General features: G+C 39.9%; 1 protein-coding gene across 1 annotated transcript in view; it reads right to left on the bottom strand.

The window, feature by feature from the left end:
• Positions 1–17,259, bottom strand: part of MED13L (mediator complex subunit 13L) — a 273,439-nt gene that overhangs the window by 42,135 nt on the left and 214,045 nt on the right. The window contains exons 8-13 of the mRNA XM_080650333.1: positions 12,403–12,568; positions 10,069–10,173; positions 5,976–6,707; positions 3,822–4,047; positions 2,718–2,823; positions 2,278–2,402 (exon numbers count right to left, since the gene is read on the bottom strand). Coding sequence (XP_080506459.1) covers positions 2,278–2,402; positions 2,718–2,823; positions 3,822–4,047; positions 5,976–6,707; positions 10,069–10,173; positions 12,403–12,568 — 1,460 coding nt within the window. The remainder of the gene's footprint in view (positions 1–2,277; positions 2,403–2,717; positions 2,824–3,821; positions 4,048–5,975; positions 6,708–10,068; positions 10,174–12,402; positions 12,569–17,259) is intronic.

The raw sequence follows: 17,259 nt of genomic DNA, 5'->3' as shown, positions 1-17,259 counted from the left end.
AACCCGCCCTGATGGGGGCTGATCGGGGCCGGGCTGGCAAGAGGAAGGGGATGCAGGAGGTTAGCTGGCCAGCCCCACCCCCTGATCGGGGTTGGGAGGCTGATCAGGGTGGGGCCAGCTGGGGGGAGAAGATGTGGGTCGATTGGGGTGGGAGGGGCCAATCGAGGGTGGGCCGGCCAGGGGGAGGGGCCGCAGGAGGTTGGCTAGCCTCATCCCCGATCATGACTGGGAGGGGACCGGCCAGGGGGAGGAGCTGCAGGCCAATAGGGGTGTGAGAGTCCAATCAAGGGCGTGGTGGAAGGGACCAATCAGGGATGGGGCCAACTGAGGGGAGGGGCCGAGGGAAGATGGCCGGCCGGCCCCACCCCCGATCAGGCCGGTTGGCCAGCCACAGTGGGTGTCACAGCGACTGGTTATTCCCGTGTTCTGGTTGCTGGTTTTTTATATATATAGATAATAAAGAGGGAATATGCTAATTGACCATCATGCCCTCACGAAGATGGTGGCGCCCACAGCCAATAAGAAGGAAATATGCTAATTGACTTCCATGCCCTCAAAGATGGCGGTACCCACAGCCACAAGATGGTGGCACCCAGTCCCCTCAGCCCTGCCAGGGCAGCAGGGGTGTGGCACGGCCAGGCCCACCTCCAGGCGGTCCGGCCGCTCCGCGTGCCTGCTTCCAGAGTCCCCCAGTCCCCTCAGCCCCACAGCTGCCCTGGGCCGGCCCAAGCAAGCCTTGGATGGTGGCTGCCCAGCCGCCCAAGGCCACCCGAGGCTCAGGTAACCAGGGCTGGCCGAGGCTGTGCTACTGGCAGTGGCAGCAGCAGAGTTGGGATAGGGGTGTCGCCTGTCCCTGATCGCCAGGTCGCCTCCCATCCCTGAGGGCTCCCAAACTGTGAGAGGGGGCAGGACGGGCTGAGGGACCCCCCTCCAGTGCATGAATTTTCATGCACTGGGCCTCTAGTATATAGATAACCTTCAAAGTACTTACAATACTAACTAGAGGCCCGGTGCATGTTGTGCGAGAGGAGTGGGGAAGAGTCCCTCAGCCTGGCTTGCACCCTCTCGCAATCCAGGACCCCTCTGGGAGTGTCCGACTGCCGGTTTAGGCCCAATCCCTGCAGTTGGACATCTCTCTTACAATCCAGGACTGCTCACCCCTAACCGCTCGCCTGCCTGCCTGCCTGTCTGCCTACTCACCCCTAACCGCTCGCCTGCCTGCCTGCCTGCTTGCTCACTCCTAACTGCTCGCCTGCCTGCCTGCTCAGTGCGTGTCATAGTGACCAGTCGTTCTGGTCGTTGCTTAGGCTTTTATATATATAGATGGTGTGTAATACCTGTTAATCAATTTTATTTTAAAGTGAGAAAGGGTTTTAGAAATGTGATTCCTACTTAACCTTTAATCCTTCAGTTAAACACTGCTTGCTTGCCACTTTGTACTTGAACGTCCAGCATCTTTAGATTCGGGTTAATTACTCCTCTCATAGCAATAAGTATAAATTTTATTTATACACTAGTTCTCCTGAAGTCTGTGGGTGTGTCAAGTATAAGGATGGTAAGTTAATAATATTTGTAACTTCGAGTTGCTAACACAAGGGAACTAATCTTCAAATGATTAACAAATATGTAAAATATATGGATGGGAAGAATGATAAATACATGAGTGGAAGAATAATAAACTTATTTCCTTGAAGAGCAAGCCTACCTTACTAATCTCTAGGCACCCCAGAAATAACAGCATTTCTATTTGCCCAAACACATAGTGCTGGTTTGGAGGACAAGGACACAAACTTCCTGACTCAGGTCAGCTATTCTCCAAAGAACTATAATTCTTATCTGTCACTTTAATCATATAATGCCTGGTATTATTTAACTTCCATGTGCATAAATTCTACTTCCCTACTATGATGCCATCATCTTACAAAGTATAGACTATTCTTACGTATCAAAATGTAGAGCTAAAGGAACTACATAATACTTTTTTATTAGTCTTATGATATCTAAAAGGATTTTAAAAAACAAATGTAAAAGATTTTAGTATTTACACCAGGAATAACATTAATGAAAAAAAGCCATCAACAAGCAAAACCCAAGGAATGTTATAGACTAATAACTTTTTGAATCCTTTCAAAGTACACAAGTATTTTTTAAGAACATTCAAGAACCTGAACTAAAAACCCCCAAGTTCAGCAGGCCAATTATAAAGAAATACTGAGACACCCACATAAATCCTTCCATTTAGGGAAATTTTTGTTTGTGTAGCTATGTCAGACTCACCCCAAGTTCGTCGTCATCAGAATTATCGAAGATGTTGTCTAAGTCATGCAGGGAAGGTGCCAAATCTGTCACCTGCGTAAGGCTACTGGAGCCAGCTCTGCCAGCAGCATTATCTTGCCGGACATCTACGGGAAAGGAGACAAAATAAACAGAATGAGCATCTTCATTAAGGAAGAAGAAATGAGGAGAGGACACGGATCTCAATGAGCAACACCTGCCTGTGAATTTTTCCCTATGTGTTCAGTTAAATTTAGAGACCATTATTTCCTAATATGTTTATCAGTTTTGAAAGGAACTGAAAAACAAACTATGAAAAATATATTAAAGATGAGATCAAATTATTGCTATTACTATAAGAATATAATTTGAAATTGAGATGCATCTCCCTCGCATTTTATTTTAGCAACAATCCAAGTGAGGCAAATAATCATTGTACACACCTGTTTTAGTAGCAGAACTGAAAATAGACATGGCATTTTTCCCATCAGGCACCGGCGTGGAATGACCTGGTGTAGTGACATCCTTGGTACCAAATCCATCCTCTGACTGTATAATAAATTCAGCCAAACAAAACACATGAACACCAACCCAAAGTGTGGAATATGAGGGAGAACACAAAGAATTAGAGGGTAGAATGGAACTTGTTATGAGCACAAGTATGATAAACCATGGTCTATGCAACCAAAAGAAATAAAAGATATGTCCTTTCCCCTGAATTTAAACAGAACCCAAACTCCCACACTTTCCTCTCAATCCTATGGAGTATTCTGAGTCCATCAGGGTTCTATGCCTAAATGGTACTGGTGGCATTTGATTACAGACCTGCCATGGTGTTACAAGCTGCCTTTAATAAATTTTGGATGCTGAATTATGGTTCAAGCTTTCTAGATCTGGATACATCTCTGTAAGGAATCTAACAAGCAGTCCCCTGTATTATACTGGCCTCCTTTAATTGTCTTACTTCCTCTATGCTCAAGAATACCTCTTTAAATGGTCTAGTATTTTAAAATGTTTTAACATTTAAGGCTAAAGACAGCTGATACACCCAGTACTCATTTTCGTGACAATGAAACAGTATAATCAATACTGACACAGTCCAAGAGTGATGTTAATATTAATTCAGAAGAGATATAGGTAAAGCGCTTGGCACAGTAGTCACAGTAAGCGCGTAATAAACAGTAGATATTGTTATCAACATTTTTTCTTTACATTTTGGGTATTTTGGAATCATAATTTAAAGAAATAAGCAGGGAGCATAGGCCAACAAGAATTAGCATATGAGAGGAAACATGCGCTGTACAAGCTATAGCCTGGAAAATATGAGGCTTCATTTATGTTCGGCTGACTTTTCAACAAAGGTGAGCCATGACATAAAAGGGAACAATACGCTGTTCAATACGATAGTACCAAGAGCATGAGTATGGGGACAGAGCAATCAGGCAAGACTATCTCAAACATTCTGCCTCAAAAGTTCTCCCACACATGCTGTGCTGACATAGATCAAAACCCACATCACATGGAACTCTCTCCATGTTAAATGGTACCTTATTCTTTTTCAGGGAATCTTTTTCCGTCCCTTGTTTGCATTTCTTGTTAGCTGTAAAGATGTATTTTATGTCACCATCCTCAAAGGTATATGGGTCATTGACTTCTCCCAAACTGTCTCCAGGTTGTTGTGACAGAGGCAATGGGTCAAGGAAGTGGAGTGGCTGCATCTGGGGCTGCTTGTCGTGCCAGATTTTAAACCGTTTATTAGGTTGTGCTAAGAGTCTAAAAAGGGAAAGAAAATAAATGACACTTTAGGCTAAGCAAGACCAAGTAAAAAGAATGATGTTTTTAAAAGAAAAGCATTTATTATTTAAAGCATTTGTAAAGCTTAAACTGAACTTAAAATTAATTCATCTACATAGTGAATTTCTTTTAGTGACTGTATTCACAATTAAATAAAACTTAGTAGCCTTTGTTAGGAATATATATTTTTGTCTCTGATTCTATGGATTCCACTTAAGAGCACAGATGGGTTCATGACAGACTGTCTAGGTTCAAATTTCAAGTGTGTCATTTACTAACTGCATGACCCTAGTTTCTTTCTCATCTATGAAGTTAAGGTAGTAACATGAAAATTATGTGAGATAATCTGTGTAAACTGTTAAGAATCAAGGGTAGCTCAAAAACACTAGAAATGTTCAGCATTATTACTAGACACATGTTACATAACTAAATACATACAAATCCTTTCTTAAAGGTGTCAAGAGCCCTGGCCAGTTGGCTCATTTGGTTGGAGTGTTGTCCTGTACACCAAATGGTGGCAGGTTCCTTTCCCAGTAAGAGCACATGTGGTTGGGATGTGTACGAGAGGCAATTGGTCAAAGTTTCTTTCTCACATCGATGTTTTTCTCTCTCTCAAAAAATCAATAAAAACATATCCTGTCCTAGCCAGTTTGGTTCAGTGGATAGAGTGTCAGCCCACAGACTGAAGGGTCCTGGGTTTGATTCTGGTCAAGGGCACATGCCTGGGTTGTGGGCTCAATCCCCAGTAGGCGGCATGCAGGAGGCAGCTGATCAATGATTCTCTCATCATTGATGTTTCTCTCCCTCTCTGAAATCAATAAAAAATATATTTTTAAAAACAAACAAACAAAATATCCTTGAATGAGGATCCTATATAATAAAGATGTAATATGCAAATTGACCCTCATGCCCTCACAAGATGGCTGCCTACAACCAGGCTGGCAAGGGGGTTAGTGAGGGACAACCAAAGGACTGGACAAAAAGGCTGCATGGGGCGACCAGGCCAGCGGGGTGGGGGGGGCAGTAAGAGGCGACTAGGCCAGCAGGGGGGGCAGTTGGGGCGGACCAGGCCAGCAGGGGGGACAGTTGGGGGTGATCAGGCAGGGGGGAACAGTTGGGGGCGACCAGGCCGGCAGGGGGGACAGTTGGGGGCAACTAGGCTGGCAGGGGGGACAGTTGGGGGCAACTAGGCTGGCGGGGGGGGGGGGGCAGTGAGGGGCGACTAGGCCAGCAGGGGGGGCAGTTGGGGGCGACCAGGCTGGCAGGGGGCAGTAAGGGGTGATCAGGCTAGCACACAGAGGCAGTAAGGGGTGATCAGGCCGGCAGGGGGGGCAGTTAGGAGCAACCAGGCAAGCAATTAGGAGCCAGTAGTCCAGGATTGTGAGAGGGATGTCCAACTGCTGGTTTAGGCCTGATCCCCGGGATTGGGCCTAAACTGGCAGTCGGACATCCCCTGAGGGGTCCCTGACTGGAGAGGGTGCAGGCTGGGCTGAGGGAAACTGCCACCCCCATGCAAGAATTCCGTGCACCAGACCTCTAGTTTTTTTATAAAGTGTCAAGAAACAAGAAGGTACTGACCATAGTTACGAAAGTCTCATAAAGCTATATTCTTTGATTAGTAACAGGACCAAAACAAAGTAATGCTAGTACATTAAATGCCACAATGAGACCTTTATATGACAGCATGTTTACATAGTGACATGTGTGTTAAACCTCACAAATGACAGAGCATTTGACTTTTAAACATTTTCCAAATGCAGCGTCTAAAATGATGAAGCAAAGCCTCTTTCATTTTGGATCTGAAAGTTTGCAGGGAGAGGTGAGGAGGAAAGCCCGATTCATGGGTTCTATGGCCTTTACCCTTATTTAGGGGGTGATCAGGTGGATAGTTTGGAGAGTCGTCTTACCTTTGCAATGCAGTGCTCTCTGAGTTTACCTCCATTTTGGCATCACACCTCTCACCCTGAAGCTCTGGAGGCCGGAACTCAACATCATCAATGGGTGGGAGACAAAAACTATGCCACCACTTATCTGATGTCTCCGGGTTCGAGTGCCTAATCCCACAATATAAGGCTGTCTCGCTGACCTCTGCCATCAGAGGCAGTCTTTGACCTACGAGGACAGTTCTGTCATCCAGAGTAGACAACTGCTGGAGTTCCAGCCCATTTCCATAGAGGGCTGGATTCACAGGGACAGATGGTGGGTCCAGAGTCTCCGTTTCCTGACCTCGTGGCTGAGGGCTGAGTGTTGGCGGCAGAGGGGAAATAGGGGAATGAGGTGAATCCATAGGATTCAGATTCATTTGCTTGCTTGTGTTTCTGGAAGGCACGGCCATTTGCTTATCATACTTCCTACTGCTGGACACCTCTAAGGAGGAGTCTATCCCTGCCAACCCTAGCTTCTGCCCTGGTGTATCCTGTTCCATGCATAACTCTTCGGCCACAGAGGGCCTATGGTGAAATGGTATCAAGGGTCTTTTTTGCAACTTGTCTCCCTTTTCCTGTCTTTCTGTTGTTTTGTGCTTAGAAGAAGCAGGAGGTGGTAAAGATGAAGATGATGATGGTCCTGCAGTGAACCCTGGTTGAGATATTGTGGGAGGTCGGTTGGTTCCTACGGCACAACGTTTTAAAAGTTTATGCCTGAAATGAGAATTAAAACAATGTCAACAAATACACAGATGAGAATGACTGCATCATTAGAACAATACAAAAGAGATGCCTCTGATGAGGTTATGTCTTGTTAAGTACTCAGCAGATGCACTAATACACCAAAAAAGACTCTAAGTGTTAATTGTATTTTTAATGACTAAAAACTGCAAACACCCTGATGAAAAGCAATAAATCAACCACATACAAGTTAAGAAGATAAGAGATGGAATTATGAAACATCAACTCATACATTGCTAACCCCTACAAAATTACTGATTTGAAAAAAATCTCCAAATCTTTCCAACTTGGTGAGAGTCTCTATTCATACTCCATCTTAAAGTCAAGAGTTTTGAGATCATCTGCCAAAAGAAAACTTTTAATTTCTATTTCATAGCACTTTACTAACTCCAATATAGAATGGTTTGTAATGGCTTGTAGCATTGTAAATCAGGAATAAAATAACTATGCTACTCTCTCCCAAAATATGAAACTAAGATAATAAGGGTGAATTCTAATACCTAATACCTTAAACATACCTGAAACCTTATATGACACTATTATCTAAGAAAGAAGGGGAAACGACAACTTTGGATCTTACATAGGGTTAAAATGAGACAGGAGTAAAAAGGTTGTTGTGAGTGAACACATATCCAAGTGCACATGAAGTATCGAGGCAGGAACAGCAAGTCTGCTCACATTCTTCCTGGTAAGATGGCTGTGAGAAACTGCTCAGGAAGAACCCTAGATGATGCCAAGGTTTAATCTGTGCAACCAAGTTATATTGCAGGTTGGCCAGTTCCTCCCAATATATAAATCCCTCCCAGGGAAAAATGTAAGCTCTCCAGTAACTCTCTGAGGCCACTAGGGTGGCATTAAATTACTGCTGCATTGCACTCAATGATGCCCTAGTGGGCAGTAAAACGGATTTGTGTGGCATAATGGGATGGTTTAGTGGGACAGCAGGATGACCACCCTGCCCCAAAAGACCATTAAATAGAGTGAGGAGTAGGCCATCCCATAATGGGTCTGGTAATCCTGCAGTAGATAATCTGAAAAGTCTTTGCTCCTCTAAAAAAACAAAAATCCTGACTTTAAAGAAGATTGTCTAACCATAAAGCTATTGTCCATAAGGCAAAAACTGTGCTTTGAGTCCCAAGGGCACAGTACTACAGTAAGAGATGAATGGCTCATCTGAGAATATCTCAATGATATCTTCTAAGGGTGCTTATTTTAAAACGGAAAGTCTTTTACATAAACTTCTTGATTTGGATTTTCTCAGAGAGCATTTAACCACATCAGTCCTTTGATAGCTATTTTATAGTAGCCTCTTCAAAGTAAGGGCTTTTTGCAAAGTGGATAATCTTATAAAGTCATATTTTTTCAATTATATTTAATGACTCAGCTACATTGTGAAATGGTTAGAATTAGGAATATGCCAGTAAGTAACAGACAAGTATTGCAAATTTCTGAACAGAAAGGGACCTCACTGAAGCAGGCAACAGGAAGATCAGCCTCAGAAGGCTAACTATATGGGTGGTCCAGTGGTGGGAAGGAACCAGAGGCAGGGCCAAACAGTGCTGAAACACATGGAGGCTAAAAGAATGAGGAAAGTAGAATGACATTACAATACACATTTCAAAGAAAGTCATTATAAAATGCAATGATAAAACTGATCTCGAAAATAAAGGAAAATAAATAAATGATGAAGTTTCTAAACTGAGAAGGGAAAATTGTGATAAAAATGACCACAATAGGGTACCTGATTTGGGAGGAAACAGACAAGTCAATATAAAGAATATAAATGGCCCCCCAAAAAATATAAGACTAAAGTACACGTGAGAAGCCAGGTCTGTAAATAAATATTTGCAAATCAATGGGCTGCAATGCATAACTATAAGAAAGACCTGAGGTATTCCAGGTTTTTGTGAGGAAATAGAACAGTAACTTCAGAGGACAAAAAGAAAAGTGTTATTTGTTTATTTGAACTTCAGGTAAAAATAATTCAAGGTAGTAAATAAAAATATGATATAAATCAGTAAAAGGGTTCTTTTTTATAATGAAAGAAATCTAACGTAAGGAAAATAGCAAAAAAATAAGATGAAGGAACTAATAAAGTTAAATATACTAAAATTTACAGCCTACATACTTTCTAAAGGTGAACTAAACCTGAGCTATGAGCTGTTTAAAAACCAATGTTAGGAAAATACTTTATGTCACACAATTTACAATGGTCTAGAGACAAAAGTATTCAACTGGTATACCACACCTATCCTAAGACTAGAGCTTTTCACATGCTCAGAGAGAGGTCCCCTTGATGAGCCAATAACTTCTTAAAAAACATCCTCCTTGAAAATTCAACCATGGTTTTCATTAGGCTAATATTTAGAGTATCTCTCAACAGAAAGCTGATTACCAAAGCAGAGCTTGATAAAAAGGGGATCAACTTAAGGGGAATCAGGCAGGTGCCAAAATTGTTGTGTAAGTGTACATACACACACACACAAACACACCCCTTCCTCCCAAAGCCAATAAGCCAATTCAATTTATGCCACACTAAGAACCCCATCTAAACCAGAGAAATGAATGGCCATGTTCTAAATATACTTATCTCTTCTAAATTTTCTATAAGTATGGAGCAATATCAAATGTGAAAATATATACTTTGGAAGCAAAGCTACTCATTAAATGAATAATCAAAAGCACGGGTTCTAATAGTCAGTGAGCAGGGATGGGGTAGGGAGAACAGTTAAGGCTTACATACACTTAATCAAGAACCCTAATGAAAACTCATGACAGTAAGGTTCTTTACCACCACAAAAAGTGGTAAGTCAAGGAAACATCCAGGAGGAGTACAAAATCTTTCTACAGAAAACAATTTGGGTTCCTATTCTAATATCTAAATGAATGAGCAACACCTTGGGCAGGTTTTATTACAAATATCTGCCTCAGTCATCAAAAAACACCAGCACCCACAACAAAACAAATTATCTATGGAATGTATATTTAATCCAAATTCTATTAACTCAAGACAACTTGTTTACTATTTATCTCTACTTTAAAATTAAGAGTAGTTAAGTAAATTCATTTAAAGGGCAAGAGACTGTCTTGTCAAATAAATGTCTTTAGTTTTGACACAGCTGCCCTAAGAAATCCGAGGGAGCAATTAAGTATCAGGGCCAGTTGTCTAAAAAAACTCTTTTCAAGTCCTGACAATAAAACTATATCATCTGCATATAAGAAAAGACCTATCCTTTTCTTACTTACTAGAAGAGGAAGATTTAAAACAAAACAATGGGGAAGAAGGGGTCTGAGAGGACAGGTCAGACGACTGCTCTGCCTTTTCTCCACCCACCTAGAGCAAGAACAGCTGACTCTTTGGGTTGGATCCACAAAATCCCAAGTAGCAGGATTGTTAGCAGGCTCTTCTTCAAGAGTTGGAGTTGACACTTGGCTCCTCCTAAAAAAGATTAAAAATGTGAGCTGTGTAAACATAATCTCTGGAGAAAAAAGATGTTAAAAATATTTATACATTTTACATAGTAATGGTATCCTGCAGGTAATAGTTCAGAGCAATCTAAGGTGGGGAGATGGACTACTACTTGTTCTTTGCATCAGAAGAAGCAGGATTCAAAATATATCTATTTAAGCTTAATGCACATTTAAAATGGACAGTACACATAGCAATTAAAACACTATCTGGCACTATTCATTGTTACTTTTTAAAAAGTCGCCTAAATTTTGCAGAAATATCCTAAATTTAAAAAAATTATCTTTTCACAGCATCTGTGAATTATATGCCCTCAGATAGGCTGCTGAAATCACCTTTACAACTCCTGTATTTGCTAGCATTAAGGGAAGCACTCCATACTTGGAATGTGAACTAAAGACAAGAAACAAAAATATTTCCTACACATCACTGACAATTGGTAGGAAAAAGGAGATGCTAATTATTACATAGTGAAAATAAGACTAGGCCAAATTTTTTATCGCTGATTTTGCTACAGCTGACACTGCAAAGTGTTTTGATGATGGCTCTGCAAGGAATTCTCTTGCTCTCCACGCTCTCCTGCCCTTTCTGGGTGTCTTGCTACCTTGTTCTATGCTACTGATAAGAGGGGGCACTGTCTGTTAGAGTTGGTAGAGATAAAAGGTTAGTGGTAACAAAAAAGAAAAAAAAAGGTAAATGAAAGGAACAGAAAATGTTAACTTGGAAATGGTCTAGGTATTGTAGATAAAAGGGAAATTATTATTCTATAGGAAAGGATCATTTCTAAATGACTAGAGATAACTTTAATTCTAGAATGTGACATATGATTTTTCATGGCAATTATTTTAGTTTATTTACTACATCTTCTTCAGCAGCCGATTTTTAGAAACAATTCATTGAGAAATAAATATATAGTATCAAATTAGGTAAAAGCTAGGTCCAAAGGACAAGTTTTAAATCTGTCTATAAAGACTGCATAGTAGTCACTAAGTGACTTCTAAATGAATGGAGTTCTTAGTTACTGGCAAGAATATCCATATTTATTCTATTCCAGAGAATCAAGGTTCATATATTTACTTGTGTCTGTTAAGAAAGTGGACATCTCAATCATATTAAAATAGATATGAAAATAAGCTGAATGATTACCTACGTCCTGATAAGTAAAAAAGCATTTATTGGCTACTACTGTCATTATCATTCATGCAATTAAATAATCAACAGTAATCTCTTCTTATAATCAGTTCTTCCTTTTTTCCAAAAATATGTTAAAGGAGGGAGAAATGGAGGGCAGAAAAGAAGGGAGGAAAGAAAGAAAAGAAGAAAGGTGGATAGGGGAAAGAAAAGAATATAATTTCCCCAAAAGAACAAACAGAAGCACAGAGGCTGGTACACACCCCTCTGTCATTAATTCAGTTCAGAAATGTATTGGCAATTAAAACATAAGGTCAATATAAAATAGAAAACGTGGCAAAGAAGGTAATTTCTCACTGTAAAAAGGAAACATTCATAAATTGGTATCAGGAGCTTCAAAATTTCCTGAATAATCAAATCAAGTAATCATCTGTATTTTAACATGTTTACGTTAACTTTTATCCTATTATGTCCTGGCCAGCATGGCTCAGTGGTCGAGGATCAACCCATGAACCAGGAGGTCACGGTTCGATTCCAGATCAGCCAACATGCCCGGATTGCAGGCTTGATTCCCCAGTAAGGGCATGCAGAAGGCAGCTGATTGATGATTCTCTCTCATCATTGATGTTTCTATCTGTCTCCCCTCTCTCTTCCTCTCTGAAAGCAATAAAAACTTTAAAAAGAAAAAAAATTTTAGCCAAAACCGGTTTGGCTCAGTGGATAGAACGTCAGCCTGTGGACTGAAGGGTCCCAGGTTCGATTCCGGTCAAGGGCACATAACTTGGTTGTAGGCACATCCCCAGGTGTGCAAGAGGCAGCTGATCGATGTTTCTCTCTCATCGATGTTTCTAGCTCTCTATCCCTCTTCCTTCCTCTCTGTAAAAAATCAATAAAATATATTTTTAAAAAAAAATCTATCCAAAATATTATTTTCAAAATAAAGAAATACCTATCTAATGACCCCTCAGGCTTTGTCACACAACAGTGTAATAAGACTGACCCTCTTTGTATAGTAATCAAAGAGATGGTTACTAAATCACAATCCAGACATAATGCAAAAAAACATACTTGGTCTGCGTTCTGTTGAGGATGCATTCCTTCCAGACTCGATGGACCATATGATTGTGGAGTTTTAGAGGAATCTTCCCCGATCTCTTTGGACTGTGCATAGTTATCATCCCCCCATCTTGGGAACCTAAGTGACTGACAGCACTCTGAGCACCTCCACTCTCACCTGGAAAAGACAGATAATTTGCAATGTCACTTTTCTGAAAAGCTAGCTTATGTAACATAAACATTTTAATTGTTAAGACTCATATTCATGTTACTTTGCCCCTACCCCCCTTGCAATAATAACATTCTCTGTAGCTCTGAGTATAATTTGTGACAGTACAGATTTTTGTTGTTATTGTTGGCAATTTTTATGATTCTCTGTGTTCTCCCTAAAATAGTTAATCCCATCAATACTCTCATACTCATACTCCCTCACGGGCATAAACCACAGAGGCGTTCCTGCTCAAATGGGGACTGGAGATAACTTACACAGCAGAGTTCACAGACCATAATATCAAAGACATAAACATGCATAGACTGTTTTGAATTTTTTAAATCCCAATAAAGTAAGTTTCAAGGCAAAACAAAATAGTAGAGGGAACTTTATGCTTCTTTAGCTAAATGGTTGTGTAACAACTGTGCACAATGCCCTAGTAGGAGAAAAAACTTAATGGCACAAAGCTTTAACAAGGTCAAATTTCAAATTTGTGTGAGGGACTGTTTGTCCTAATGTCTGACACTATTTATGAAAGTGTAGTACTAAAACATTGAAAGAGGTTGTCTCGACATTTTAATAAAAGTGGATTAAAAAATCGCTGGTTTCTTTCTAACTCCACTTTGTTTCTCCAACTATAGTTGCTATGTCATCCATTTTTTCCTATTATAACCATTATAACTGCTGATAATAGTGATTATTGATTATGTCATGAGTATTTTATTACTTCTATCTCATACAAAACAAATACCGAAGTCAATTTCCAGTATTAAATATCAATTACTTTCATCTATTTGATTTCATAAATATATTGTGGGTTTTATTCTGAAGAGAAATAGGATGCAAAACATCCTGACCAAAATAATCTATTTTCAGAACTCTGGAAACCTCCATTCTCAACTGAAAAATAAATCAGCAACCTATATCACAAACTAATATTCTTGGCATCAACGCAACAAAATGATGATGAGTTGAATGGTTAGGCTCAGCTCTATTTTTTTTTCCTTACAATCTATTTTTTTTTATTAAGGTATTATATGTGTACATATCTTACCATTGCCCCTCCCAACCCACTCCCATACATGCCCTCACCCCCCAATGTTTTGCATCCATTGGTTATTCTTATATGCATGCATAGAAGTCCTTCGGTTGACCTCTTATTTCCCCCAACTCTCCCTAACCTTCCCGCTGTAATTTGACAGTCTGTTTGATGCTTCTCTGCCTCTGTATGTATCTTTTTGTTCATCGGTTTATAATGTTTTTTATTATCCACAAATGAGATCATGTGGTATTTTTCTTTCATTGACTGGCTTATTTCACTTAGCATAATGTTCTCCAATTCCATCCAGGTTGCTACAAATGGTAAGAATTCCTTCTTTTTTATGGCAGCATAGTATTCCATTGTGTAGATGTACCATAGTATTCTGATCCAGTCATCTGCTGACGGGCACCTAGGCTGTTTCCAAATCTAAGCTATTGTAAATTGTGCTGCTATGAACATAGGGGTGCATATATCCTTTCTGATTGGTGTTTCTAGTTTCTTAGGATATATTCCTAGGAGTGGGATTACTGGGTCAAATGGGAGTTCCATTTTCAGTTTTTTGAGGAAACTCCATACTGTTCTCCATAGTGGCTGCACCAGTCTGCATTCCCACCAGCAGTGCCCAAGGGTTCCTTTTTCTCCGGATCCTCGCCAACACTTGTCGTTTGTTGATTTGTTGATGATAGCCATTCTGACAGGTGTGAGATGGTATCACATTGTCGTTTTGATTTGCATCTCTCAGATAATTAGTGACTTTGAGCATGTTTTCATGTGTCTCTTGGCCTTCCTTCTGTCTTCTTTCAAAAAGATTCTATTTAGGTCCGTTGCCCATTTTTTTATTGGATCATTTATCTTCCTTTTATTAAGTTGTATAAGCTGCCTGTAGATGTTGGAGATTAAACCTTTATCAGTGATAACATTAGCAAATATGTTCTCCCATACAGTAGGGTATCTTGTCGTTTTGTTGATGGTTTCTTTTGCTGTGCAAAAGCTTTTGATTTTGATGTAGTCCCATTTGTTTATTTTCTCTTTGGCTTCCATTGCCCTAGGGGCAGTATCAGTGAAGAAGTTCTTTCAGCGTATGTCTGAGATTTTGCTGCCTGTGGATTCCTCTAGTATTTTTATGGTTTCCCGTCTTATGTTTAAGTCCTGTATCAATTTTGAGTTTATTTTTGTGTATGGTGTAAGTTGGTGATCTAGTTTCATTTTTTTGCATGTATCTGTCCAATTTTCCCAACACCATTTATTGAAGAGACTGTCTTGACTCCATTGTATGTTCATGCCTCCTTTGTCAAATATTAATTGCGCATAGTGGTTTGGGTCGATATCTGGATTCTCTATTCTATCCCATTGATATATATGTCTGTTCTTGTGCCAGTACCAGGCTATTTTGAGGACAGTGGCTTTGTAATCAGCTTGAAATCCGGTACTGAGATCCCTCCTACTTTATTCTTGTTTCTCAGGATTGCTGTGTCTATTCGGGGTCTTTTTTTATTCCAGATGAATTTTTGGAGAGTTCTTTCTAGGTCTGTGAAATATGCTGTTGGTATTTTCATGGGGAGTGCACTGAATCTATAGATTGCTTTGGGTAGTATGGACATTTTAATGATGTTCATTCTCCCAATCCATGAACATGGTATGTTCTTCCATCTGTTTACGTCTTCCTCTATCTCTTTTTTCAGTGTCCTGTAGTTTTCCGCATATAGGTCTTTTACCTCCTTAGTTAAGTTTATTCCTAGGTATCTTAATTTTTTTGGTGCGATGGTAAAAGTGATTGCTTTTTTAGTCTCTCTTTCTGTAAGTTCACTATTGGTGTATAGAAATGCCATAGATTTCTTGGCGTTAATTTTGTATCCTGCTACATTGCCGAATTCATTTATTAAGTCTGTTAGTTTTTTGATGGAGTCTTTCAGGTTTTTTATGTACAATATCATGTCATCTGCAAATAAGGACAGCTTTACTTCTTCTTTTCCAATTTGGATGCCTTTTATTTCTTCTTCTAGTCTAATTGCAATGGCTAATACTTCCAGTACTATGTCAAACAGGAGTGGTGAGAGTGGGCATCCCTGTCTTGTTCCTGTTCTTAGAGGAAATGGTTTTAGATTTTGCCCGTTGAGTATGATGTTAGCTGTGGGTTTATCATATATAGCTTTTATTATATTGAGGTATGTTCCTTCTATTCCCACCTTGTTGAGAGTTTTTATCAAGAAAGGGTGTTGGATTTTGTCAAATGGTTTTTCTGCATCAACTGATATGACTATGTGATTTTTATCTCTCAATTTGTTTATGTGATGTATCACGTTTATGGATTTGCGGATATTGTACCATCCTTGCATTCCTGGGATAAATCCTACTTGGTCATGGTGTATGATCTTTCTGATGTACTGTTGGATCCGATTTGCTAGAATTTTGTTGAGGATTTTGGCATCTATGTTCATGAGGGACATTGGCCTGTAATTCTCTTTCATTGTGTTGTCTTTATCTGGTTTTGGTATTAGGGTGATGCTGGCTTCATAGAAGGAGCTTAGAAGTGTTCCTTCCTCTTGAATTTTTTGGAATAGTCTGAGGAGGATAGGTTTTAGTTCTTCCGTGAATGTTTGGTAAAACTCTCCTGTGAAGCCGTCTGGCCCCAGGCTTTTGTTTGCCAGAAGCTTTTTGATGACTGCTTCAATTTCTTCCATAGTTACTGGCATATTGAGCTGTATAGATTCTTCCTGATTGAGTTCTGAAAGGTTATATTTTTCTAGGAATATGTCCATTTCCTCCAGGTTGTCCAGTTTGTTGGAATAGAGTTGTTCGTAGTATTTTTTAAGAATCCTTTGTATTTCTGCAGGATCTGTTGTTATTTCACCTCTTTCATTTCTGATTTTGTTTATTTGGATCCTCTCTCTTTGCTTCCTGGAGAGCCTGGTTAGAGGTTCATCAATCTTGTTTATCCTTTCAAAGAACCAGCTCTTGGTTTTGTTGATCTTTTGTATTGTTTCTTTGGCCTCTATGTCGTTTATCTCCGCTCTGATCTTTATTATTTCCTTCCTTCTGCTTACACTGGGCTTTTCTTGTTGCTCTCTTTCTAACTCTTTGAGTTGTTGGGTTAGGTAATTTATTACCATTGTTTCTTGTGTGTTTTTTTTTTTTTTGCAGTAGGCTTGTAGAGCTATGAACTTCCCTCTCAAGACTGCTTTCGCTGTGTCCCATAGATTTTGGATTGTTGTGTTTTCATTGTCATTTGCTGCCATGATGTTTTTTATTTCTTCCTTGATCTCTCTGGTAACCCAGTCATTGTTTAATAGCATGCTGTTTAGTCTCCATGTGTTTGATTTCTTTGGATTGCTTTTATTGTAGTTGATTTCCAGTTTTATGCCACTGTGGTCTGAGAAGATGCTTGATATGATTTCTATCTTCTTAAATTTGAAGAGACTTTGCCTATGTCCCAACATATGCTCTATCTTTGAAAATGACCCATGTACACTTGAGAAGAATGTATATTCTGTGGCTTTGGGGTGAAATGTTCTGAAGATGTCAATTAATTCCATCTGGTCTAGTGAGTCATTTAGGATTGATGTTTCTTTGCTGATTTTTTGTTTAGAGGATTTGTCCAATGGTGATAGTGGGGTAT

This window comes from Plecotus auritus (assembly GCF_963455305.1).
Source record: "Plecotus auritus genome assembly, chromosome: 13".
In the NCBI taxonomy this organism is placed as follows: domain Eukaryota; kingdom Metazoa; phylum Chordata; class Mammalia; order Chiroptera; family Vespertilionidae; genus Plecotus; species Plecotus auritus.
The sequence above is the reverse complement of the archived record's forward strand: the minus strand, read 5'-3'. Positions and strand labels throughout refer to the sequence as shown.